The 27,500-nt window shown below is 39.5% G+C and overlaps 5 protein-coding genes and 1 long non-coding RNA gene across 19 annotated transcripts in view; 3 read left to right on the forward strand and 3 right to left on the reverse strand.

Moving 5' to 3' along the window:
- Positions 1-845, reverse strand: part of LOC148724034 (mitogen-activated protein kinase kinase kinase 21-like) — a 2,350-nt gene extending 1,505 nt beyond the window's left edge. Inside the window, exon 1 of the mRNA XM_088734099.1 lies at positions 1-845. This exon is cut by the window's left edge and continues 1,505 nt beyond it. Within this exon, the coding sequence (XP_088590225.1) occupies positions 1-521 (521 nt within the window). The 5' untranslated portion in view covers positions 522-845.
- Positions 846-1,441: 596 nt separating this feature from the next.
- On the forward strand, positions 1,442-12,809 carry LOC111343380 (uncharacterized). Of its 6 annotated transcripts, none has more exons than XM_088734102.1 (5): positions 1,472-1,577; positions 6,947-6,995; positions 9,989-10,086; positions 10,646-11,584; positions 12,004-12,809. In XM_088734102.1, exons 3-5 carry the CDS (start codon positions 10,035-10,037, stop codon positions 12,162-12,164), a joined length of 1,152 nt encoding a protein of 383 aa, XP_088590228.1. In that variant the 5' UTR covers positions 1,472-1,577; positions 6,947-6,995; positions 9,989-10,034; the 3' UTR covers positions 12,165-12,809. The 6 variants fall into 6 exon arrangements, with proteins under 6 accessions (XP_088590230.1, XP_022806285.2, XP_088590228.1 ...); XM_088734101.1 differs by lacking the exon at positions 6,947-6,995 and adding an exon at positions 6,779-6,910 and having other exon boundaries at positions 1,477-1,577; XM_088734104.1 differs by lacking the exon at positions 6,947-6,995 and having other exon boundaries at positions 1,442-1,577; positions 10,646-11,419.
- LOC148724035 (uncharacterized) lies at positions 3,490-5,162 on the forward strand. The gene is made up of 2 exons (XM_088734107.1): positions 3,490-3,963; positions 4,104-5,162. Exon 2 carries the CDS (start codon positions 4,118-4,120, stop codon positions 4,763-4,765), a length of 648 nt encoding a protein of 215 aa, XP_088590233.1. The 5' UTR covers positions 3,490-3,963; positions 4,104-4,117; the 3' UTR covers positions 4,766-5,162.
- On the reverse strand, positions 5,307-6,654 carry LOC148724036 (uncharacterized). Its single transcript, XM_088734105.1, has 2 exons — positions 6,520-6,654; positions 5,307-6,246 (listed from the first exon to the last, which is right to left on the reverse strand). Exons 1-2 carry the CDS (start codon positions 6,628-6,630, stop codon positions 5,506-5,508), a joined length of 852 nt encoding a protein of 283 aa, XP_088590231.1. The 5' UTR covers positions 6,631-6,654; the 3' UTR covers positions 5,307-5,505.
- LOC148724037 (uncharacterized) lies at positions 7,356-8,808 on the reverse strand. Its single transcript, XR_015991960.1, has 2 exons — positions 8,240-8,808; positions 7,356-7,806 (listed from the first exon to the last, which is right to left on the reverse strand). It is a non-coding gene; the product is annotated as an uncharacterized LOC148724037 (long non-coding RNA).
- Positions 12,810-18,130: 5,321 nt separating the features above from the next.
- Positions 18,131-27,424, forward strand: LOC111347078 (uncharacterized). Of its 9 annotated transcripts, none has more exons than XM_088733986.1 (6): positions 18,131-18,256; positions 22,364-22,428; positions 22,588-22,649; positions 23,812-23,879; positions 24,303-25,256; positions 26,744-27,424. In XM_088733986.1, exons 1-6 carry the CDS (start codon positions 18,241-18,243, stop codon positions 26,878-26,880), a joined length of 1,302 nt encoding a protein of 433 aa, XP_088590112.1. In that variant the 5' UTR covers positions 18,131-18,240; the 3' UTR covers positions 26,881-27,424. The 9 variants fall into 9 exon arrangements, with proteins under 9 accessions (XP_088590112.1, XP_088590115.1, XP_088590113.1 ...); XM_088733987.1 differs by having other exon boundaries at positions 18,171-18,256; positions 22,576-22,649; XM_088733990.1 differs by lacking the exon at positions 18,131-18,256 and adding an exon at positions 20,742-20,899 and having other exon boundaries at positions 22,576-22,649.
- The last annotated feature ends 76 nt before the right edge of the window (positions 27,425-27,500 follow it).

Consider the following 27,500-nt stretch of genomic DNA (forward strand, 5'->3'; position numbering starts at 1 on the left):
CCATTGAATTCTTTATCTGAAATACTCTTCAAATGGATATTTTTCTGACTACCAGTACGTTTAAAAGTTGTCTGTGCCAAAAACGGCCTCGAATATTGAGTCCGCTTGCGTCTTGCGTCGTCTCCAAGCGCCCTCCGAAGCATTGTTGCTGATCTTGAATGATCTATATCCAAAATGGTTGTTAATCGTGGTCGCTTCACATTACTTTCCATTTCTTCTTTAGAATTAGCCTTCAGCATGATAAGTCCGCTTTCGTTGCCTACCTGTTCTGTATCCAGATTTGGAGAAAGCGATTTTTTATCTATCAAGTTCGTCTCAGCCACATTTGGTCCAGCATTGATGCCAGGCAGAACTTCAGTATTAGCGAGCAGAGCCAGATTACCCGCTTTCTTCTGCTGTCGCTTTCGCTTTCTCCATTCTCTATTTTGTTTTCGTTTCTCCTCGGGAGTATTTTTTCGCGATTTTACCTCCCGTTTATTTGGTATTTCAAGCTTAGTGGAGGCCTCAAGGTCCGCCGACATTTTATTAATGTATTCCCAAGCAAGAAGAGCGAATTAGTTGGACACGTGCTATTGCATCCGATCTCATAATTTACAAAAAATTCATTGTTTTCGCGAAAAATGAGAGCCGTCTCATTGAAACTTGATGACAAGTATAAACCGGCAAAGAAAACACTGTAAAAGCAATTATCTGTCACATCGATGTCAGCAGCAACAAGATTATGACGCCTTACAGGAAAGCTACCTGGAGCGCTCAAAAAGTCCCATACATTTTCTTAGACTTTTAGTCTAAGAAAATGTATGGGACTCCCGGGATACTTCCAGTGCAGACGATTTGCGTCCCCTCATGATCCTTACGTTAATCTCTTTGTCAAGGGAGCCGTCGCTGGAAATGACACTGCCGAGGTATTTAAAAGTCCTCTACAGTCCTTGAGGGGTTAAAGCTTCAATTAATTCTCTTGAAGAGTTCAACTTGTGCTTGCTTTCAAAAAATTGAATTTGGTTTGAGTTTTTATTCTCATATGTCGGTTTGCCATTTAACATACATGAAGAATCTAGCTGATAAAGACAACAAAGTCCGAAAAAATTTTCCTCACCCCTATAATTATAGATAATTGATGGATATTAACGTCATGCTGCGATTTATAACTTCTGTCCCAGAAGCCTTCCTCGAGAGTTGAAACAGGACAGGATCAGCATGCATTCGTTCATTAAGGTACAACATACCACTAAGGCTAATTTTTAAGAATTTTCAGTGCTAGCATTTAAGTACTACATTAAGAACAGAGACGAAAATGTCTACAAAAATTTTGAAATTAGTTAAACAATGGATTCTTGCGTCTTAAGTTAACAAGGAAACCGCTTCATAATATTGACATGAATTGCTCTATCCCAATAACGCTAAGATGCATGACCACGTGACCGTCGAATTCCATATTTATTGTTTGACGTAAGCGAGCGGGGCATTCTATCATTTTATCCCTACCGCGTGGCAGATCAATAGTCGGGAAGACTACCGTACCTTAAAACACTCGGTAATAAATCCTGAGCTTGCAATTGGAGGCTGTTTATGATAAGGTATTCGTGTACACCGATCATTGTTTTTGTTGTGTATTTTTCCTGTATGTCTAGGAATAGTTTGGTACGATGACGGTTTAAGGTTGCCAGTATGAGTTTTACCGCCACCATCTAGACGACAACGTCGCTTATCCATTTACTGAACGTGAAAATGCATGATTTCCGATCGTTATAAATCAGGTTTAAAACGTAAATGAACATATAAAACTGCCAGGCTGAACAGCTTTTAAAACTTCATTTGTCAATAATTTAGTTCTTCACATTCTCAGATTTAGCGACATATGATTTGTTATTTGTTCAATTATGCATTCAGCTCTTATGCTTTGAAGGTGGTCACATGGTCACAACCGCTTGAAAACCACTTACTTAGAAATAATTCAATTTGTTTAATTTGTTATATTTCATGACCACTCAGGTTTTTCCAAGAATCCGTTCTACACTCGATGAGGTCTAATCTCAAGAAGGCTTCAATTATTTTATTTCGGATGCTATCACACCAAAAGAGATATTGTTTTGGCTTCTAAGCGATCACGTGACTGAACACACTCCACACGAAAAAAACCGAGCTGAACACAGGAAATGAGTTATAATTAGCTTCTTTGATATTTACGAAACACTTGGTTGAACTGACAATTTTCGGTTTCAATAGACAAATGAAAAATCCACTAAAAGTTCCTACGTTGAATGTTCCACGATGAGCATGACGTTTTTTTTCTGCTTTACGCACGATGCGTAACAGTCTTTACTATGATTAGAAGGGCAAATGTTCTGAGCTTTTTCAGGTTTGAAAATTTGGTATCAATCAACTTCTAAAAACAAATCTCCGAACGATCACGTGACGGTCAAGTTCAGACCACGTCTCACAAATTACGGACTTCGCCCGTTTCTGAAAGTATCAGTTACTCGTTTCGTCAAAAACTTAAAGAGACTGCCTTGAAATATGTCATAATTCTTTCTCTACTGAATGAAGATAAAAAAAGTTACAAAAAAATGTGCGAGTGTGTGAAAGAGTACATTTCGACAATACCTTTGCTCAGCAGGCACCGGCGGAGTCATAGTTCATTATTCCATCCCTAATTGTATAATTTATATAGATAAACCTGCATTGTATTCACTGCCGATTAATTTACAGATTTTGCCGTAAATATTAACACTGAAAGTTTAATGGCACCTAAAAAGCTTGCAAAGATAGCGTGTTTCCCTAATCTGACGTCAACTTTCCGATAACAAGGAAAGATCAAATGTCAAAAGCTTCAGACATGAGGCCTATGTAGCATAGCTTTACTTCGCTCATATAATGATCATGATTCTTTCATTTTATACTACCTTGGGTCGTCAATAAACACAGACAGGGCGAGTTAAATTGGGTCCTTGAAGCTTCGTATGACAAAATTTAGATATCAAAAACGAGAATCAACGAAGCATAACAGCTTTTCTTTTCAGGTATTTTGTTTTTGTTCTGGAGCCTTCATTTACATATCACAACATGCATGTTAGCAAATTAGGCTAGCTGAAATAGCTCTTTAAAAATTTAAAAAATAGTGAAGTCATTTCAGTTTGAATGAAGAAGAAAAGCAGAACCTAGGAAACTAATGAGATAATCTTAAAAGGACTCACCGCCTCTTGAATCAGACACGGGAAGTTTTATAACTTATGCCAACTTAGTTTTTACTTGTTAGATACATGATGCTTTACGAAAGTATCGTATTTGATTAACGATTACATGCCACGGGAATGGACCAGAACTTTCGTCTCCATTTTACACCTAATCCCTAACCCAATTCCCCGTAAACATGCCAGACCACATCACAGTATTCTCGTGAGTAGGTTCTTTGACGTCTCCTGCCTAACCAAATTAACTAATTAATAGATGTTACGGTTTATTTGTCCTTATCCGAAAAGACTAGAATGTCTATCTATTTCTTGATTTTATAGAAAGCATAGTTAATCGAGGGGACTGGTTAGGAAGGCCGGCGAACTTCAAAGGGGTAGGTTATTGTTCAACTTTTTGGTGCGTGACGTCACGACTACCGTGCATCACAATACGATGCAGCGTTGTTCGAAAATGGTTGATAGAGAAATGTTTTGACTTTAAATTATTTTTATTACTGTTTGCTTGACTGAAAATGCATAGATTTTAACTCAAAAACATGCCTGGAGATAACTGTTCCGTAGTTGGCTGTGGAACTTGCCGTAAAACCAAGGGAATTGGAATATGGAAGCTTCCAGCACCTCGGAACGAAGCATATCGCAAAATTATGGCGCGAAGATTGGCTCCATGAGCTCAAGAAATACAGAGTTACGGACAGTAACTTCCAACGACAGATCGAAAATGACAAAGTATTTACTTGTGAAAAGCATTTTCATGAAAATGACATCGAAATAAGTAAGTGTGTGTGTATAATTCCAGCGATTTAGCGGTGTGCTTATTAGTAAACGGCCCGCCAAAACATGCGAAATCTACTATGTAATTCAGTTGAATTCTTGATTAAAACGTTAACATATATCTTAAACTTTATCTCTCAGCCGTATCAGAGAAAATGACAAAGAAAAGGCCGAAGTTTGGAGCACCTCCATTGCTCAGCATGCCACAGAAGAGCTTTCAAAAACAACCACCAACTCCCAGGCCTTTGAGATCAATTGTAAAGGAAGACTTCGAAGTTTCTGATATTTTGACCGAAAAGAGACATTGCTATAAAAGCTTCCATGAATTCTGTAAAAGAGCCCAGTCATTGAAGATTATACAAGAGTGGTGTACTCAGGCCAAAGAAGACAGAATGGTGTTCAGAAAGTCAAATGAGTCCTCTGTTTGCTTACCACAACTGAAGTTGGTGGTCGATGACAGTCTTGGGTTCACCATTTTAGTTTATGGTTGGTCACTACCAGATGACCACATACTTTATACGAAGTATTATAGATCAATGAGAAATGTTACCTTGAATGAAGTGGTCAGAAAACTAACAGAGTCCTTCATTATTTGTCCTAGGATTGAACAACCAGAACTGAACTCAAATATTATTCACCATGTTATCCCAATGTCAGTGGATCCTTTGAACTGTAGTGATAATAAACCTGAAAACTTTTCCTTCAAGGAATACTGGCGTTCGTGTAAATGCCAGCTCCTTGTTGAGGGCATAGAACTTTGTTTGGAAGGACAGGGGCAAAGCCTGGGTAAATGTAACAGATGATCCTGTTCCTAGAAAGAAGTCTAAGAATTGACATCAACATTTTTAATTTATTACTAGCAAATACTGCTATATAACTTTGCAGTGGTACGTCCAAAAATGTATTGAAATACTTGTAAAATATTCTTTGCAATGTAATGTCAATTCCATTGTTTTTCTTTTGTATTTAATCAACTGCAACATTGTCTTGTAAATGACTTGAATATTGATTCACAGATGTTTGCAAACCACTTTATATATATATATATATATATATATATATAATATTGTACATAACTTGTTGTCATCTAGATAGGGCTGACTTCTAAGTTAGAATTGTAGTGTTCTATAGATGCTAAAGTAAACCAGAACATTGACATTTATAACATTGACCCTATAAATAAAATTGCCATTTGATGCATTTTATGCTGTCTTTGATTCTAGGGTTCTCTATCATCCTTTCCTCCACTTGCCCTTTTAATTTCCTTTCTCAGGGACTTAGCTTTCACTTGCTTCTGTTTGATCTTGTGCTTCTGAATTACATCTCTTGCAAATGAAAATGAGCGTACACGTAAATATAAGGTGATAATACTGTGCAGCATATCTTTACTAATTCTGCTATCAATCTCTAGTGAGGATTCAGATACAATTTCATTGAAGAAAGCAACTACATCTGTATCTTTGCAACATTTCTCAATTACAGCTTCAATGTTGATAGATCTTTGGTCAGTTTTACAATTGTTTCAAAAATGATGCTCTGCCCTCTAAAATATTTTCTGGGCTTTTTTCGTTGGATTCCACAGCCCTCCACGGCTTAAGGAAGAGATAAGTTTCTGTGATTCAGTGATAGTCTTTGATTCTTCTTTGCATGCATTTAATAAAGATGTAGCCTGTTGACTTTCTGTTGATTTCCAATTCTTAGATGCTCTGTGTTTATTGTGCAGATTTTGCAAGACATAGCCTCCTAGATATTGTAGACCAGCAATCTCTTTTTCCTTTAAAGCTTTTTCAACTTCGTTATCATTTACAGGAGAAAGAGATTCTTTACAGTAGGCCAGGAGTCGATCAGCAAGTTTAGTTGATAACAATGTTGCTGAATTACTGGACAGACTCGGGAAGTATTTTGTAGCATGTAATGATATGGTCGCGTAATACTTGGAGTAAAACTTGTCAGCGTTTCCATTCTTCGTAAAGCCATCAAAAATAGTCCGTATCTCTTCAAACTCTTTCAATCCTTCGTAAATGTTAAACTGGAATGATGATATTTCATCTCGCATTGCTTTTGTAAACACTTTTCTTTTGCTTATTGTCGTTTTCACGTTGTTCACCAGATCGTTCAAAACGTCGCTTGTAAATGCTATTCTTTGCCTTGATTCTTCCTCTTGTACATCTTGTTCGGGATCTTGGTTGTTATCTTTGTGTTTAATAGTCGTGTGTCTGCTTAGACCTCGTTTACTTTTACAAACTTTTTGACATATACTACAAGCTACGTCTTGCCTTTGGACCTAGAATGTAAGAAACATTTAGTTGATCTTACTTGATAAAATCGCCAACAGTTTGAAATCAGTTTATACCAATATTGCTACTATAACTCTTCTTAAAGCTTTAGCGATTCTAAAAGAATCCGAAAGAAATCTAATTTTTCTTCTGGAGCTCTGGAAACAGATACACAATACCGAACACTGATCGATCTCAAGCCAACTACACTGAGCCTTTTCTAGCAACAAACCGCGAATAAAATGACTAAATAGGACTAACTTTTAGCTTTTAACACGCACCTCCTGTACAGCTTCATGAAACTGTTCTTCCAAATTCTCATCTTCTTCTAAAACTGCCATAATAGCATCGAAATCTTCTTCGAATATAAAGTCTTCGATGCCAGACGCCATGTTTGTTTACTGTGACAACGATAGAGATGCACGGTACTCGTGACGTATCATGACGTAACGGTGCAATTCAACCTAAAATCGTAAACAATAAGCCGGTCCTTTGAAGTTCGCCGGCCTTCCTAACCAGTCCCCTCGATTAACTATGTAGAAAGGTAGCACATTCTCCTCAGTTATTTAAAGACCTTGAGAGTTGGTTCGGCCGGGGCTCCAACCCTCCACCTCCCGCATAACAGTCCGGTGCTCTAACCAAGTGAGCTAACCGGGAGGCGGATATGTTCAGGTTTATGATGATTGATGATCATACTTTTATTCTTAGGTCGAAATTCTTTGTTTTTGTTCGAACGGGAAAGAATAGAAGCGAGCAGGTGAGGGCGCTTTGATTGAGTCATACATATTTTTCTGTTGTGTATACGGACCTGATAATGGTCTAAGTAGCTCACCATTGCGTCCTTTGGAGTGGTTGAGTATCAAGGTGCGAAACCGAAAGGTTAGATATTCGATTACCAACTGGGAAATTCGGACGTTTCCTTTGTCTCGCGCTTGGATAACGTCTTATGCAAGACTTCTCGAAATTGCTTGTTGAGGTGCAAGGCAAAAATAAGAGGGGAAGGGGAGGGTCAAATGTACGTGTCCAAATATCGTTACCACCCACCTCAATTTGATCATGCATGAGCGAGCGACAAGAGAGAACGGAATCCGTTAAACGAGCTACAGCTACACAAAACTAATAAAAACTGGAACCATTTTAATCATTTTTATCGATGAAAAGCTCAACGGAGATTACACTCAAATAAATATGTTTGCGATTGACAAGACAGGATCTTTTCGGACAGGACTAAGGGAGGCGTTGTTTAGGCCCATAGTGAAACAATAGCGTTTCCATGGTTATCCTGATCAACAGATCTAGGAACGTCTATCCGCTGGTCAAGAGTGAAACGTGTTACACTGACCTCTTACCCAGACCATCACCGTTCATATGAGCACGAGCTCAAACTTCGTATCCATGGCTTGCAGTAGTGTTGATGTACCGTATGCATGTCTGGCTAAAACATGCGGTCGTATGAATATATACAGCCGCGTCTGATATGAAAATGCAGTTCCCGTCGCAGAAAACGTGTTTACGATTAAAAGTTTACCAAGGGCCTTTTTAGCTCATTGCCTCTCTCTCGTGCTGTACTGGTGAAGAAAAATATTGTAGGTAATAATTCATAGATGTTTTCGTACGAGACAGCATCGCGCGAAATACCAAGAGAAAATAATAAAATGGGCCAGGCCAGAGAGGGAGACTATCCATAAATGGCATCAAAGCATCGGCTGTCACTCATTGCTGAGTAGGACGGCAACTTCTTTGGTGCGAGCCTCCCTATCTGTCTTCTTCTTTTCAAATAATATTCAGCACGAAAATGTATAAAGGTTTGGGTATTCTATTTAGCAAACATCATTTTGTATCCATTTCCGAAGTTGTAAGGCCATGGACAGGTGCTTTCCTTGTTCTAAAATACGATCATTGCGTTTTCAATACCATTTGAAAGAATAAGCTGTAATGTCATAGCTACGGATAACTAAATTATTTTTCATTTTGAGGCTGATAAGTTTACAGCTCGCTTACCATTTGTATACTACTGCATTTGCATTTTCCGGTTTTATGGGTCAGTCCACCATTGAAATATTTGACCCGGTGTCTAGCATGTCTGGTGGGCGTAACAGAATAAGTTAATGTCTGGTTTTTCTAGCCTTGAAGAACGACTTATTACGTTTATTAAACGCAAAAAAGAAGTGATCATTGGTTTCTCTAGGTTTTCTTACGCACTCTTAACGTCTTCTCTAAATCTATTAGTCTCTCTGCAGCGATGTTTTTTATTTCATCTGAGATAGGCATCACTGAAGAAATAATTTGTGGACAACGTCGAACGTGATGAAATGCCAAAGCATGCAAATCAGTATTGTATCACGTACTCTAAGATCACGAGGAAAGAACGCTTTTACGTAATAACATGAAGTATCAGGGGGGCTCCTGCATGTATGCAAAACTGTTAATGAAATCGTTAGCGACAGGTTTCAGTAGTCTCACTGTATTTGTATCATATATTCTTCATTCCATTTCCGCTTAAGTGCTTTTATCCCTCATTTGTTGAGATTTTTTTTATGTAACTCTCGCTAGGATTTTTCGAAGTTAATCTTGACTCTTGCTGCTTATGTATATCGAAAACATGTACGTGCTAAAATGTGTTGGCATCATGTTTATTTTGGTTAGTACCCAAGATTACGTGACAAGGAAGCAAATAGTTCCATTAAAATAAAATTATAAAAGCGGGTTGACAGTGACTTAGGAAGGCCTAAAGATAGAGCAGTTGCGGTAATGACCTTGTTGAGCTTCTCGCGCAACTTCCTACAACTCATAAATATTCAAGTCTCTTAATCTTTTTAAATTCGCGGGTACGTTCTAAGGCTAGTCATTTGCTATCAGCTAACTCGAACCCCTGCCAACCGGAAGCAACTTTTTGTTTCCTTACTGTATAAGTTATTTCGCCTCATCGAATTTATGTTTCACTTCAGTAGTGCCCACTTTAGATAATTTCATGACTCCTGACTCCTGGAGCTCCTGCAGCACGTAAGTCAAAATTAGAGCTTCCCGCGGCGCGCTAACGTCAATTTTTTTTTAATTTTTTTTTTTTTTTTTTTGTGACTTGCGCGACAGATTTCGCCGAAAAGTAGAGACTGCAAGTAGTCTAGAATTATAGCGATCATTTGCTATAATAGATATGCAGCGAGCGCTAACATCAAGCAAATAGCTTGTAGTGGAAGAAGACACCCAGAGGCCCAATCGAACCGCCAACATTCTAGATCTGAATAGCCATAGTAATAATAAGACGGCTAGCACCCAAGTTGTAGCTTTAGTAATAATAAATGAGAATTTAAAACTTTTTGTTAATATCTCAATAATTTCCACCACTGAATCGTCATTCAGACAGCTGAGGGTCTTGTTTATTATGTAGAGGGAGGTTCCTGTATCGAAATTGTGTTTTGTATTTGAAGAGATAGATCTAAACGTTTGTGGGGAAATATCCCTAGTTATCCGTAGTCTAAGACTAAGTTTATTTTTAGAAAAACTCGTCTAAATCACTGATAATTCCAAAAGCGTCGACACAATTGTAGAAAATCTCTTTTGCTTTTGAACCTAGATTACAACTTCCCTCTACCTGTTCTTCTTTATATTCTTTTTTTACTTTTTTTTTTTAATTCACACGCGGCGCGCGTGATTTTACATTTACAATAAAAATTGACGTGGACAATTTTATCGCGTATCTTTTCTTCACAACTCCATCAGCCACTAATATGATATACTTTAATTTTTCAGATTTTTCTCTAATAGCGAGGCTTTTATAACTTAAAACGGTCACGTGATGGTGAAAACAGGATTTCTGTTGCTGTTTTCCCTTACATTGTTTGTTTTCGGTAGGTGTAATTACTGCATGTCTATCAGACCCCTGAGGTGAACCTTTTTGTTTTATCAAAGTTTTTCCCATTTCAATGCACTACAATGCAAGACGTCATGCTCAGGAATAGGCAGCCGTCGGGTCATATATGGGGAAGTCTTCGGGGGATGAACATACGAGCACACAGTAATCTCAGGAGTACATGAATAAATCAACACTGCGAAAATCACTCATAGGCTATGAGGTGAAGATCGAGGGGAGAGAGCGTTTATTTTTCTAAGGTCAAATGCATCATGGCGGGGGAGGGGGGGGGGGGGGTTAAATGCAAACGCTTCCAAGGGTCTTACGATCTACTTGCAGAGGAATGCTGATCAACCTAGAAACTAGTTTATTATGACTCTGCGACAACAGTTTTATCTACAAATAGAAAGGGATGCATCGACGCCAGTCAAAGATAATTAGCATGAAAACGGTCGAATCTTAGACTAGAGCTCTAATAGAACCCACTGGTCTATATATTCTGAGGAGTATATCCTGCGCAAATACAGTACTGAAATGTTTTTTTTTTTAACACACAGACGTGAGAGTTCAGGGCAATTCATCGTGCAAACTTGATCAGATCACAATCCGTGATCCAGTAACTGGTTCGATTCAGTGCCAAGACTGTCTTAAATGCCCACCTGGAGAGGGACTTTCAGTCAATTGCGGGGACGTGATAACCCCTTCAACACCAGTGCAGTGCAAACCATGTGTGCTAGGAGAGACGTTTTCTGCTTCCTTCAATGCAGCAGCTTGTGAAGACTGTGAAAATTGCGGTGAGTACCGTGAAACGACGAAAACCTGTACGGTGACTTCCAAGGCTAAGTGTGGAAGGTGCAAACCTGGTGCGTATGCCGAAGGCATGCTTGGACTGTGCAAGCCCTGCTCTCCGTGCTGTAATGATGGTAACGATATAATTATACCGGAGTGTCAAGTTTCAGGTGTACTAACAGGCATGCAGTGTAGCTACCTGCGATCTGACAAGTGCAGCGCACTGATGACTTCAAGTATGAGCACGATGCAGTCAACCCCTCTACCAGACCAGTCCACGACCTCCTGGCGACCATCCCCTTCAACAATCAGCACCGAAGTAATCTCTTCTTCAAGTGAGCCAGTCTCCAGCCTGATTGGAGACGCCCCGCCAAATATAGGCATCATAGCTGGTTCTTTTGTGGGCGGTCTCTTTGTTGTCATCACGATCTTCGTCATCGCGTGCCACAAAGTTATGCGTAAACGCCGAAAGGCCCCGTCGATAAGGATTGGTGTGGTTACGGTGGAAAACAGAGCTGGCCAGGCGCAAAATCACCAACACGGTAATAATAAAATACAAACAGGAGATAGATTCTCTCTGCCACCCGAAGTTCCGTACGAAGAGAGCCCACTTCCACTTCCCATTCAGGAGGAGGCTGGTGATAACAATCCCAAAAAAATAGGAATGCAAGAGACCGCGTCTCCTTTATCACGCCAGAGTTGTTTAGGTAAAAAATATGACTTCTTGACAATATTTTTTGTTTGCTTTTCTTTCTTAGAACAAATTGAAAAGTGTTGAATACCAGTCACACACCTTATTACTCTTACACACTCTAACACAATGGTACGGTTCGCGATTTTGATGAATGTATAAAAAAGCAAAATCCGGCAGAAACCTCCCAACATATTTTTCAAAGCAAAGAGAAATTTTGTAGGGGAAACTTGAGTGAAAAGTAAAATCTTGGAGTATAAGGACTCCTACCCCAAACTTGTCTAATTGTTCCTTCTTAAGTTTCAATCCCAAATAGCGCACAATTTGCCTTGCAGAAGCTATAAAAATCCTTGCTTTGAAAGCCTCAAATTTTTAAAACGTAATTTCAAACCGATTCGTAAACTGATGCATCTTTTCATATTTCTGTTGTTTTAGATTCTAAATTTGACGGGTCTGTGATGAAGCAGTGTACTGAATCGTCTAAAAAGCGAGCATACAGTCCCCCCAATGTTGTTACCAGGAAGACCACTATCACGATGTCCAAAGTCACAGATGAGGAGGTCACTCCGTTTGAAAACAGCAATCAGCTCCTTTAAATTATGTAACAGCCCGATAATTTTTGCTCGGTAGCCTCGTTTAGTGACAGAGAAATCAGGACATATTAACTACTTTGGTCACTCTTATTCCAAGATTCTTTGTTCTATTGATTGCATGTAACCAATTACGCTTCCGTAAAGATCTTCAGCTATTAGCATTTTCTTTTAGCAGCCAGAGACTTATGAGTAATTTCTGTGGTGCAATATAGGCAAGCGAAAGAATTTGAGCAAATCCTTAATAGAGAAATCATTAAGGGACCGGTCATTTTTTATTGGCTTTGGGGGAGTGTCAGAGGATCTTAGTAATGTTAAGATAAAATTTAACTGTCCTCTTCCTAAGGCTTTCTAATGTAGTTACGATACCTCTGTCGGAGAATTTGTCTTTCGTGCGTGACACATTTCAGATGAAGAGTGTAAACATTATGTCAACTAGAAGCACCGCCTGTAGTGATTTTAGGACATTGATCGGTTTACATGATCGACGCAAGCTTGAATGACCTTTTAAATCAGTACTTAACAACAACAAATCACAGTGTAAAGAATATCGTATAAGAGAGGGATTTCTTACAAATGTTGCAGAGTAGCTTTTTACACAGCCATTGTAAATAAGCGAATACGGGGGTAGAATAAAATAGTTTGATTGAGTCTAGTTCGTTAGGATTTTATCCCTAGTAAACGGGGCAAAGTTTACGAAACCTTCTCATCAGCAGTTGAATTGGCAGTAAATTGTCTATAGTCCCCCCTTTATACTATGTTGGCAACGACTGATCCACTATACGTTCCTTCTGAGAACCATGTGATCCACCCAACAATCATTCAAATCCCCTTCCCCCGGCGATAAATAGTGAGTAGTAATGAGTAGTTCCTAGCTAAAGGTCTCTTTACTTGGCGAGAATTCTTATCCAACCTCGTTTACCCGCTCAAATTGACCTACAGTGCGGGGAAGGGGGCTGTGGAGGGATGGGTACCTCTCTTGGGGTGAAAGCTTGTCTGTTTGCATAAACCAGAACAAGTCGTAACTTTCTTCATAATTCGCTGACCAGTATATAATATAAAGTGGCAGGTGACTGACCAGTATATAAAGTGGCAGTGGCATGTGACCCAGTCGAAAAAGATTTATCCACGTAGTGATATATTTCAGAGACAATGTTTCTTATTCGTGGATCGTTTTCACACGATCAACAGCGTATAATTTTTAGCTTGAAGTTTTCAATTCACTGATAAACCAATCCAATACTATTCAATGGCCATGGAAGTCGCCACCTGTAAGGGCAAACGCTGTCTTTCCCTATTTAACAAATGGTTAACACCACAGCGTACACTATTGAGTTATGGATGCACGCGGGAGGTTGCTAAGCACGAAAGAAGCGTAAGAGTCGCTCGAGGCGAAAGCCGAGAGCGACTCTAGCTTCTTGAGTGCTTAGCAAACCTCCCAAGTGCATCCATAACTCAATAGTGTACGCTGTGGTGTTTACCATTTGTTTTATGACATTACATTGATACATTGTAGCTAAAGAGTTCCCTTTTATTTAACAAATCTTACGCGACCAGAAAAAACAAGCGCGCGCGGAAAAATAGTCTTTGCATTTGCTCACGTCAGCAGCGTACACCCATGGGCAAATGGGGGACGCTAAATTGACCAATCAGAGCGCGCGCTTTACTTTGGTTATGTTATAAGAATTTTTAATACATAAACATATCCGTTAATAAGAAAAAAAAAAAGATAACAAAAAATGTAGATGTTGTGTATTGTATGATTTGAACTCACATCATCTCGCTCTCGGGCCTAGACAGTCCGCTGTGCCACATCCGCACATACTCAACTATATACAGACAATGGACATCTCAGGCTGTGGACCATGTTTATCTACACAAAATTATCTTCCCATTTTTAATTCAGACAGTACCAGGAGGAACCTCTTAATAATCTTTGTCATATGAACACTTCTTATCATTGAATACGATGCCAAAATACAAATTTAATAAACACTTTTTAAAGGTGTGCGGGTGCATGCAAAAAGAAAAGTATATAATAAAAAAAAAAACACCGTGAAACTTTTCCTGGAAGTGGACCTTCTGACCTATGAATTAAAGCAAAAAGTCTATTCCCAGCCTTTTCATTAAACATTATCCGAGTTCAGTGGCCACAGCCACTTTTATTTGACATGATTTGTGCCTAAGCATGATGCGGTAACATCTATTAACCAGTTGAACTATAGAACTAAGCCAGAGACCCAGTTAAACGCATTCATCGATCTTAAATAGTATTATGGTAGTAAGTCAACTAATACCCAGCTTGGAGTTTTGGTGATGATAATAGAATTTATTACTTTTGTTAATATCTGTATAATTTCAACCGCTGAATCGCCATGCACCGTTTGTGTGCGAGGAATGCTATTTTCCTACAGGAAAAAGAACCCTCACCAGGAAGACAAGTAGAGTACGTTTAGAAGAAAGTTTTCATCGCTCTCTCTTGTCGTGTGCGCCCTCAACTCTTAACAAAAGGGAATTTTCTAGGATAAATTTCATTTTTTCATAAAGAGAGACCGAATAGTACGTAGTGTCAATGAACTACGCCAAAATCTTTTAGATGTACATGTCAGGTACTAAATTGAAATGTCGTCTTCCTTTTCATCGCACTTCGCCAGCTTTCCGCGCGTCTGAGCAAGTGATAAATCTCCATAGAGACATGCATGGATCCACCTCCTGTCGAAAACATTGCTAAATCGGCATTAGGAGATTTGAACCAGATGAGAAAGTAAACATTTATTTTCCCTAATAACATAAAAGGTCTAAGAAATAGATCTAGAGGTTCTTGAAGAGAAATCATCAAGAAGCAGGAAGTATCCTTCTCCTCCACATGCTAGTTCTCGGCAAAGGGAAATCCCCTTATAAATTACTTTTCAAAACTAGTCACTAAATCATTTGCTCGTTGCAGAGTGTGCGTGAGGGTTTATACCAAGCCACAATTTTCAAGGCAGGATAAAGAGGTAGGATAGGATAAAGTACTGAAAAAGAAAAAAAAATGTAGTAGGTGCACTATAATATAATCGGAATTATTTTCACCCCCACGATCGTTTGTGTGCGAGGAATGCTATTTTCATACAGGAAAAAAACCTTTACCATTACCTAATGTTATGGTGTGTAGGGCTTTTTTTTTCTCTCTTGCAATAATTTCTATCGCGAGTCACGAGCGCCGTTCTATTTCAAGTAGGGTCAAGGGTAAATAAATATATCTTATTAGACTTTTTGTTGTGTAGTATCGCTGAGTATTTTTACGAGTTGCGCCGTATTTTGACGAGCCCGTAGTGCGAGTCAAAATACAAATAACGAGTAAAAATAATCAGCGATACTACACAGCAAAACGCCTAATAAGTTATTTATTATCCAACACGCCAAACCGTTATTTCAGAGCGGGCGAATTTCGCGGATATTCATTTACGGGGAGTGCGCGACAGAAGTATGCGAAGCGGAACGGAATTGGCGCGTTGTCGTGTTTCTGTTTCTATTTTCTTCAATAAATGAAGAAATTTCCAGGTCTTCTAGCTGTTTTTCTTCGTTCGATTCATCTAATAAACTTGGATGTATATTTTCCAGCCATTCCGACTCTTCGTCGTCGGAAATATGATTCAAATTGACCGCCATTTTTTTTTTCGTAACTGCAATTGAATTCTTCGCTTGCGTGATGCGAGAAAACCTGTATAACCGGTACTCTAGAGTACAAATACCCGCGTGATATTTGTACTCGTCTATGGCGTTATTTGTACTCTACGAAGTTTAGTTGGCTAATAAGGGGACATTACAGGTGATGACAATTAACCGCCTGAAGGGGGTCTTAGTGGGGAAATAATGTTTCCCTTGAACAAGATTCGGGAAGGATTTGATCAAGGTTCCTCTCTATGCATTTGGTTATCTAAAAACCGGAGACTTTTCACGCGGCCAAACGCATTAAGCTGTCTTCCTCCCTACTCCATCGCCATTAGAGTAAATGCAGGTCTGCATACAACTGTACATATTGTATCCGAAGCAACATATTTAGAAATATGGGCAAGTGCAGTCATTTACATAATCAAAGTGGCCAAGTGAACTCCTGAGTGGTAGCTAAATTCATGCATAGTTAACATTTTGTCCAATCTGGTCACCTCCATGTTATCACGGAAAGTTAGAGTCAGAACGCTTGAAACATGAAACATAACCGAAAACCACTCTACTCTATAATGCATTGACCCTCTCTTGGTTGCCGAGCTTGAAACAATCTGTCAAGCCTGTATTTAGCTGGTTTACGTTACAGGAATGTAAATATCATCTTTTAACTTCATTTTTTCCGTTAAGCTAGATTCATCACTCATAGTTGTCTTAAGTTGTTTTTCTTGCCTGGTAAAATTTAGCCAGAAGTTCCAGTGCTTCTTTTACCAGCAGTCAGTTGCTACGATTTGAAGGAAGCTAATCTTTTTCATGCTTGACAGACACCTTCTCCGCAAATCCAAAAATCCAGAGTGGAACACTTTAGATGATGCAACGTTATCAAACTCTATTTAACTCTTTATTTCGCTGACCCTCCATTAGTTCGCAAGAAACTTGCAATTGCACGAGCAAGTTGGCAGGTTTGTAATTGGCTGATTAACTTTGAAATATTACGCTAAAATTTCAATTGTTCTTTCGAGAAATCTTTTGTTGGAAGGATTAATTGCATGTACGGCAAATGTAAAATTAATAACACATACGTATGTATTCCTCTAAATTGTAAGTTGGTTGTTATATGTAAAATACCTGCTTAATAAGGCGCATTTCGTCGAGGCAGATTATCAGATTTAGTGATTCAGTGATTCAGATTTAGTGATTATCAGATTTAGTGAAATCAACATATCTTAGTAAACTTGATCATTTACCCTCTTTGTCCCCACGTTATTCCTTGATTATCTTTATAACTGGACAAGAGCAGGCTGAAATTCCATTGACTGTGCTCAAAATCTTATCCTATTTTGTTAATTTGTCGATCTTTACAACATTTGTTTCCCTCATCGGCTTCCCAAAACAAAAGGCGAAATTCTATCTCCGTCAAAAAAGACTTCCAGAGTGTTAATAGGTCTAAGTGGGATCTAATTCGGAGTGTAATCAGATGAGTGATGACAAAATCGGACCGCCGGTGCTAAGTTAGTTGCCAGAGCTTCGCTTAAAGACGACAGTCTTGAGGTCAACCTCATAATCAGGGCGCCATTCCTCTCAAATGGGGAGGGGTGACCTCTCCTTTTTTTTAATCGAGACTGTAAAAATAGATATTAGTTTTGTCAAAAAAATTTACGAAAAGAAAAGAACTGAAAAAGCTAAGGTGGCTTAGACTATACTTTTGTTTGTTGTCTAGTTTAATGATGTCATGTTTTTTTTTTTTATCTGACTAGAGTACAAACCTGTTTCTTCTGATGAACTTCAGATGAACTTCACCTGTTTAGGTGAAGTTCATCTGCTAAGTCTTGATGCTAGAGTGCTTTGTAGAATATTTTCCCATCACTGAATTAAGCCATCGTTTTGAACAGTGGCCACCGTTGAATTATCTGTGGGTTTGCGGTCAAGGTTTAGGTCGGTAAGATGTAAATAGTAGCGTTATGACTAGTTGACATCCCATTAATTTGAGTTATTCTTTTTCGGAACTGCCTTAAGGCATTTACGAGCCACAAAACCGGCCTGTTTAGATATCAGTTCTTCAATAAGGAAACACTGCTTTCATTTTTGGCCATCTCATTCAACCGTGTTCCAACACTAGAATTTTTGTGTAAAGGATTTTAGTGCCACTTTTCCAACAGAAGAAAAAATGCCTCAAAAAATTTGGCTGAATTGTCAAGCAATGAATTCTTGTGTCCAAAGAACAAAAGAAAACCACTCAATTGACCTCAATGGCTGAATCCTGAAAACACTTAATAAATATAACCACGTGACCGTCGCAGTCCCAACTCACTGTTTGACGTAAGTCGAGGACATTTTATCCCTACCTCGTGGTCAGATCAATAGTCGGGAAGACCTCCGTAGCTTCAAACGCTCAATAATAAATCCTCAGCTTGCAAGAGGAGGCTGTTTATTCATGGTTTATTCATCAGGTATTCATGTACACAATTTTTTTTGTTGTTTTTTTTTCCTGTGTGTTTGGGGGTAGTTTGGTCATTATGACGGTTGCCAGCATGAATTTTACCGCTTATTGCCACTCAAGAATCGGGCTTTTGAGCCACTCAAGAGCCCACCAACACTGATGCGCTGACCATCGCCTCTCCGAGACGAGGATGCCCACTGTAATTTTGGCAACATGATGATTCAATGTTTAAAGCGAATATTTTAATACTTCACTCAATGTTGTGGCTGGTTCATAATTTTTGCTAATATTCTCGATTTATGATATCTTTACAGCCCAATACCAAATTACACCGACAACTGTAGATAAACACGGCCATCAGGCTGATATGAAAATTATCTTTATCTTTAAAGTGAATTTCCGTCCAGGCGAGATCCACGTTTCTACTTCGCGGATGGTTTTATTCTTATTCTTCTTGGATTTAGTGAAATGATTCGTTAGGTTGTTTATTTACGTATTTAGTTCATATGCTTTGAAGAAGAGATGACGACCGCCAAACGAAACGCTTACTTAGCAATATTTTCAGTTTGTTTCAATTGTTTCATTTCATGACCGCTCAGGTTTTTCAAAAAAACCTTCTACACTCGATGAGGTCGAATCTTAAGAATGCTTCACTTATTTCATACAAGATTTTGACACATAAGACAGATTTGGTTTTTTGTGAGATCGCGTGACTGAGCACACACAGTCACAAGAAAGATCAAAACAGGAAAATGAGATGTAATAAGCTTCTTTGATATTATTCACCGGAGCACCTTGTTAAACTGACAATTTGCGGTTTCAAAAGACAATTGAAACATCCGTTAAAATTTCGCACGTTGAATGCTCTCCTATAGCAATGATGTTCATTTTTTGCTTTACGCTCGATGAGAGACAGTCTTAACAACGATCAGAACTTGAAGTTGATCGGGTGTTTTTTTTTTTTTTTTTTTTTTTTTTTCAGTGATTTTAAAATTTGGCATAATAAACTACGCATAACAAATTTCCGAACGATCACGTGAAGGTCAAGTTCGGATAACGTTTCACAAATAAAGGATTTCCGTTTCTGATCGTATCGGTTATGATTCATCAGAAATTTATGCCATTAAATTTGTCATATTTCTTCCTTTTATAGAATAAATAGAAAAAGAATGAAAAAAAAAAAACATGTGTGAGTGTTTTAAGAGTACATCTGGACAATACCTGTAAACGGCAGACAAACTGCGTCATGATTTACATAATAAACCTGTCTTGTGTTCACTGTTGGTTTTTCCATTGAAGTCAACGTAGAATATTTGCTCTGAAATTTAAATGGCTTTTAAAATCTGGCATAGATAATTTGTTTCTCTAATAAGACGTCAAACACCCACTAACAAGGAGATTTGAAATGTCGCAAGACGGTTCAGACAAAGGCGCATGAGGTGTAACTTAAATAATTCCACCTTGGGTCATCAATCTCTACGGAAGGCTTATAATTGGGTCCTTAGCATATCGCTAACGAGAAGCGCTTAACATGCGTCTGTTAAGCTTACTGAAACAACTCTGTGAAAATTCCAAAATAGTGAAATCATTTCAGCTTGGATAAGGAGGAAAAACCAATCCTGGGAAAATATCATTTTAAAAGAGATGCACGAAGTTAGTTTTATCGAGTAATCTGTGAGACTCTAACGTTAAACGTAGTCTTAGACGATTAGACACACGACTCTTCAAGCTTGATGCTTTATAGGATTATCGTAGAGCGATTGTTATGATGGTGATGATACTTGTTTAAGTCGAAATTCCTTCTTATCGGTTCGAAAGCGAAACAAGAGAATTGAGCCGGCGAAGACGATATTGAATCATACACATTTGCCTGTCGTACGGATGGACCCTGGCCCACCTCAGCTTTGGTCCTTTGTAGATCGGTAGTTGAGTATCGAAGCGCAAAATAAAAAGGTTAGATGGGCGAATTCAAAGGTTTTCTTTGTCTTCCGCTAAGATTAAAATTTTTTTTCCAAGGGACCAGTCATTATATTTCGCCTGGAGGGGGTGGAGGGAACGAAGGGGCGATCAATCGTTGCCCGCAGAGTATAAAAGGGGACAATATAGAAAATTGGCTGACCAGTCCCTAACCACTCATCACAGTAAGATCATGAATGAGCTAAAGGTGAACAGAATCAGTCATAGGAGCCACAGCTACACAGCATTTTTGATATTTGACATTTTTATAGATGAATAGCTTAACGGATATTGCACACAAATAAATATACTTGCAACTAAGAAGACAAGAAGTTTCTAGACAGGATTAAGGAAGGCGTTGTTTAGGCCAAAAGCGAAACGAGAACGTTTCCATGGTTATCCTGATCAACAGATCTAGGAACTTCTATTCGCTGGTCAGGTTACATTGACCTTCAGTACCCAGACCATCGCCGTTCATATGAGCACGAGCTCAAACTTTGTATCCATGGTGCCCAGTAGAGTTGATCAGTGGCGTATGCATGTCTGGTCGTATGAATGTACAGCCGAGTCTGAGATGAAAATGCAGTTCCCGGCCCGTCGCAGAAAACATGTTTATGATTACGGGAAAAATTTAGCAAGAACCTTTTCAGCTCAGTGTTTCGGTCTCGTGCTGTACTGGTAAAGAAAAATATTATAGGTAATTTATAGAAGTTCCCCTTCTACATATTGAGACAGTATCGCGTGACAGACCAAGAGAAAATAATGGGCCAGAGAGAGAGAATATCTATAAATAACTGGAGTGAAATTGACATATCTAATGGCTTAGCTTAGAAGCCTTCCTATCTGTCCTTCTTGGACATACCCATCGCCAAAATCTTAGACAATCTTTTCAAATAATAATTGGGCACGAAAATGTATAACGGTTTACATGTTCTATTTAGCAAATATCATTTTGTATCCATTTCCGAAGTTGTAAGGCCATGGACGGGTGCTTTCTTTGTTCTAAAATACGATCATTGTGTTTTTAACACGTTTTGAAAGATTAAGCTGTAATGACAAAGCTACAGATATCTGGATTTTTTTTTTTCATTTTGAGGCTGCACTTTGCTATCATTTGCAAATTTTCAGCTCGCTCACCATTTGTATGTATGCCACTGCATTTGCATTTTCAGTCTTACGGAGCAGCTATTGCAATATTTGACCCGTGCGTCTGGCGTGCGTAACAGAATGAGTTTATGTCTGGTTTTACCAGTCCTGAAGAACGACTCGTTACGTTTTTTGTGGACAATAGACGCAAAAAGACGTGATCATTGGTTCCTTTAGGTTTTCTTAGGCATTCTTGGCGTCTCCTCTAAATCTATTAGTCTCTCTGCAGCTACATTTTTTATTTCATCTCAGAGAGATATGACTGAAGAAATAATTTGTGAAAAAGGTCGAACGTGACGGAATGCTGAAGCATACAAGTCAGTATTGTATCACGTACTCTAAGATCCCGAGGAAAGAACGTTTGCACGTAATAATATGACGTATCAGGGGGGCTCCTGCATGCCGGTATGCAAAACTGTAAATGAAATCGATAGCGACAGGGTCTAGTTAGCTCACTTTGTTTCTTCATTCTATTTCCTCTTAAGTACTTTATTCCTCATTTGTTGAGATTTTTACGCAACTCTAGTCAGGATCTTTCGAAATTAATTTTGATTCTCGCTGCTTATGTATACCGAAAGGATGTACGTGCTAAAATGTGTTGGCAGCATAATGAATATTTTGGTTAGTACCCCAAATTACATTACAAGGAAGCAAATAGTTCCATTGAAAGCGGGCGGACCGTGAAGAACAAGGATCTAAACATAGAACACGTTAAATTCCAGTGGTCATGACCTTATTGGGCTTTTCGCGCAACATAGTACAACCTTTGGCAGAAAAAGTAAGCTTTTTCTCAACCTACAATATCTAGTTTTCTGCTTTGCAAGAGCTGTTTCGTGACTTGCAGTTCGTTGTATTAGCGGATTTGAGGAACTTCCTTGTGCGGGTAGAAAAGTGTTGTTCACGTACCAATTCAAAAGGGAAAACCCCTTCAGATATAACACTTCACATGATTAAAAGGACTGGCATCTATAGACAGCTTATCCCTATATAAATCACCAAATCATTTTCGATGCAGAATTTGTGCAAAGCTGTAGACGAAGCCCTGACGAGTCAAGACTTTGCAACATAGAGAAAGAAAAGGTAGGATAACTGAACTAGTAAAGGAAGTTATAATCATTGGAATCTCGTAAAGTTTAAGTTATTGATTAGGTAGAGGCAAAAAGCTTCAAGTAATGTGGCTCTTATAATTGTGGTCATATTCCAAAGCCCAATCTCTCTAATTCACAGTTGCTTCCCTAGGCTTGCTGTATTTTCACAATATCCAAAATTAATTTCACTCTATTAGCGAAAAACTTCAATAGGTAAGTTCCGTTTTGCATTGGTCTGATAATTTAATTTTCACCTAACGGCTGTTGGTCATTTCCCGATGGCTCCGATGTCTGCCACTAGCCTGGTAGCATAGTACAACTATTTAAATTGAAGAAAGGCCAACGCTCGAAACGTCAGCTTTATAAGCTAAATAGGTTGGCCAATTTCCATTATCAACTCATTTCATAAAACCAAACTATCCGTTAAATTCTACTTTAAAACGTTACATAGACTTAAAATCGGTCGTAACCTGCCGTTTGTTAGTTATAAGTTTCTTATAAAATGCGCCGTTTAAGTTTTTCCACTGATCTAAAAATACTTCGGAGGACCTTTTGCAGCGACGCATTCCTCCCCCACGATCATTTCCGTGCTAGAATGCTATATTTAGGCCGGAAAGAGAAAAACACAAGCTCGTCAGGAAAAAGATAAAATATTACAGATTTCTCTTGACCCCATTTTTTCGGTCATTTACTATTAACTAACTCAAACCGCCGCTAACTCGAATCACTTTTTTTTTTCTCCGGGGTTTCTTTTTGCCGTGTTCCAAGTTAACGCTGGTCATCTAAATCACTGTCACGTTACTTTCAATCTAAAGCGTGACAAATCGAGCGTTGCCTAATGGTGTTTTTCTTTCGCAATTTGTACTGTGCGCAGAGCCTGCTTACAGGTGGTAGTTGGTATGCGCGAGATTCAGCGCGGCGAATATATTCGGTCGCCATATCTGACGAGTAAAAGATCAGGAACAAGTGATAAAGCGAGGGGGGAGGGTGGGGGGAGTGTTTCTGGCCTCTTTCCCCTCCCCCCTTCCCCTTTCGCTTAGCCACTCGTCCCAGATCTTCCACCCGTCCAATATGACGACCGAACATATTCGCCGCGCTGAATCTCGCGCATATCAAGTACCGCCGACAAGCAGGCTACCAGCTACTGTGCGTAGCTAGCGGCGTTCAATTCGATGTCGGAAACGATCAGTAAATTGTCGGCGATGACATTTCTTTACTTGGCGGGGCTTTATGTGGAAATGTGCTTTGCGCGACGAAAATAATCTTAAGAGTGTCCTAATCTGAATATAATACAAATTAAATATCGCGAAGAAAAGATAGAATTCCATTATTTCCTAACAGGATATTTTTATTTTTTCGGATTTTGTCCTGATAGTGAGGTTGTCATGGCTAAACACTATCACGTGACGCTGTTGTTGTTGTCCTTTATGACGTTGCTTTTGCGTAAGTATCGTATTTTAAGTACAGAAGGTATTTTTTCTTTTCTACGCTCCACGTCTGAGAATAAGCTACAATGTTAATAATAAGGCAGCCTTCAAATCATATACAGGGAAGCCATGAAGAATGAACTAATGAGTACATGAAAAAATCTTACAAATGAAATAATCGCTCGTAAGCTGTAGGGTGAAATCAAAGGAGGAGGAGCGTTTCAAGGGGAATGCGGATGAAACAGAAATCCGTGCTTATGAATCCCATGCATAGATACAAGTTTAGTGTGACTTGGCAGAATTGCTCTCACTTAAAACAGGTGTCATCTTGACGATATCAGTCAAAGATAATTCCCATTGAAAAAACCCACTAGTTCATGTATCGTAGCTCTTAATCTGACATCAACAAAATACTGAAAGGCATTTTTTCAATATGAAGGCCTCGAGGTGCAGGCCAATTCATCGTGCCAAGCCGACCAGATTACAATCAAGGATCCAAGAACTGGTTCGATTCAATGCCAGGATTGTTTGAAATGCTCGCCTGGCGAGGGTCTCTTGGTCAATTGCGGGGACGTGATAACCCCTTCAACACCAGTGCAGTGCAAGCCATGTGTGCCGGGAGAGACGTATTCTGCTTCCTTCAATAGCGAAGCTTGTCAAGACTGTGAAAATTGTGGTGAGTACCGTGAAACAACGAAAGCCTGTACGGTGACTTCCAAGGCCAAGTGTGGAAGGTGTAAGCCTGGTGCGTATGCTGAGGGCATGTTGGGACTGTGCAGGCCGTGCTCTCCGTGCTGTAATGATGATAACGATATCATTATACCTGAGTGTCAAGTTGCAGGTGTACCAACAGGCATGCAGTGCAGCTACCTACGATCTGACAAGTGCAGCGCATTGGTGACTTCAAGTACGAGCACAACCCCGTCGACCCCTCCACCAGATCAGTCTCCGACCCCATGGTGGCCATCCCCTTCTACAACCAGCACGACAGAAACCTCTCCTTCAAGTGAGCCAGTCGTCATCCTGAATGAAGACGCTTCACCAAATGTGGGCCTCATAGCTGGTTCTGGTGTGGGCGGTCTCTTTCTTGTCATCATGATCCTCGTCATCGCGTGCTGCAAAGTTGTGCGTAAACGCCGGAAGGCCTTTTCGATGAGAGTTGGTGTGGATAAGATAGAAAACGGAGCTGGTCAGGCGCAAAATCGCCAACGAGGGAATAATCAAGAGGTCAATCGGGATCAAACAGAGGACAGAGTCGCTCTGCCGCCCGGGGATCTGTATCAAGAGAGCTTTCTTCCACATCCCACTCAGGAGGAAGCTGGTGATAACAGTCCTGATAAATTAGGAGTACAGGAGACCAAGTCTAGGCCTCCATCATGCAAGAGCAGTTTAGGTAAAACTATGACTTGTCATGACGATAATTGCAAATTATCAAATTGCAAATTCCCCTTATGTTACCACCCTCATACAATATGTATTTATTGACTGAGTGAGAGAGCCAGACGGAAAAATATTTGGCTTAAGAAAAACCACAAAAAAGATTTTGCGATGAAAACTTTTCCCTCATTTTTTTCGATTCAGGCCAAGAAACTCACAATTCATCGAAAAACTGGCGTGCCTCATTTGTTAATTTTCATTCACCATTTTTATTTATTTATTTATTTATTTTTTTTTGCAACAAAGCCGTACATAGAGGGCACTAGAGAACCAGAGGGCTTTTTCCGAACAGGCTCACGTCGACCGGTCCGGCTCTACACAAGTCAGCTTTCATTATGGTTTCTATGGGATTGCGCGAGTAGGGCCGGACGGGTCACATGATTAACCTAATTACTGTCACATAATAGTAGGGACCGCTGTTAGGGGGGAAGGAGTTAGGGTTTTCGATGAATATTAAAACAAAATTCGGCAGACGCTTTTCAAAATTTCGCCTGATAAGAATGTCACAAGGGAAATCCAAATAAAAGGGAAAATCATGGCGATTGAGGATTCTTACCCCCAAAATTGGATCAATTTTACTATAGGTAATAACGGCCGACATGGCGACCGACATGGCGACCGACATGTCGACCGACATATCGGTCGACAGTCGGTCGATAGTTGGTCGATAGTCGGTCGACAGGTCGTTCGATAGTCGGTTGATAGTCGGAATATAGTCGGTCGACATGTCGGTCGATATGTCGACCGACTGTAGACCGACAGATGGAGTGTCGCGTCTCGGTGGAATATCGGTCAAGTGTCGGTGAAATATCGGTCAAGTGTCAGTGGTCTATCGACCGAGTGTCGGTAGTCTATCGGTCAAGTGCCTGAACTTTATCGGTAAACATAGTTTGAACGTCGCTAGTGTGGTTGTGTATTGTTGCAGTGTCGGTATTGAAAAATTTAATTTGAAGAAAAATTTGATTTGAAGGCATAAACTTTCAGGTATATGATTAAGTGTCAGGGAAGTATCGGTGAAGTATCGGCCAACTTGTGTCGACCGAGTGTCGGCCAAGTGTCGGTCAAATATCGACCGACTGTCTACCGATATGTCGACCGACTATTGGCCGACATATATCGGTCGACATATTGACCGACTATCGACCGACTATCGACCGACTATCGACCGACTATCGACCGACTGTCGACCGACATGTCGATCGACATGTCGGTCGCCATGTCGGCCGACACTACTTATAGTAACATTGATCCCCAAAATTTACAAACTGTTCCTTCTTAAACTTAAATCTGTTTACAAATACCACACAGCTTGCTCATCAAAGGCTTTCAAAATCCACGCTCTGAGATCATTCCAAAAACATAAAATTACTAAATTACTAAAATTTTTTCAACACAATTTTTATTTCATAACTAATGCGTATTTTCATATTTCTGTTGTCTTAGATTCTGAACTTTACGGTTCTGTGAAGAAGTATACTGATTCATCTAAAGTGCAAGGACACAGTCCCCTCAGTGTTGTGAGCAGGAAGACCACTGTTACGATGATCGAGGTCACTGATGAGAGGGTCACTTCGGTTTGACGACAGCCATCAGCTCCTTTGAATTATGAAAAGGCCCGATAATTTATACCCTGTAGTTTTTTTTTTTTAGTGACAGAGACATCGGGAGCTTTTTAGCTACTTAAAAAGAAGTTGTTTCAAATCGTTTTAAAAGTTCTACAGTCCCCGTTTCACTCTTGTTCCCGGATTCTTTGTTCTCTTGATTGTGACTGATTACGCTTCCTCAAGATCATCAGCTTTAAGCATATTGTCTTGGTAGCCAGAGACCGATGAGTAATTTTAGTGGTGCTATGTAGAGAAAAGGAAATGAGTTTGGGCAAACTTCTTGGGATTAGTTTATTTGATTTGCGATCAAATAAGGACAAAGGAACATTATAGCAACCACTTGCCATGATCCGTACTTACGAATGCTGTGGTAACGTCAAACATCTAGTTTTGTAACTATAGAACAAAGCAAGAAACCCAAACAAACGCAGTCCCTCTTTGTAGTATCATGGTAATAAGTCAGCTAACACCCGATTTGGAATTTTGATGATGATAAATTAAAATTTATTACTTCTCATTATCATCTGTGTAGTGGGGCTGAATGGTCATACTGAGTGACATGTTTTATATCCCGCAGAGGGAGGTCCCTGTATCAA

Source organism: Stylophora pistillata, chromosome 9, assembly GCF_964205215.1.
Source record: "Stylophora pistillata chromosome 9, jaStyPist1.2, whole genome shotgun sequence".
Classification (NCBI taxonomy): Eukaryota; Metazoa; Cnidaria; class Anthozoa; order Scleractinia; family Pocilloporidae; genus Stylophora; species Stylophora pistillata.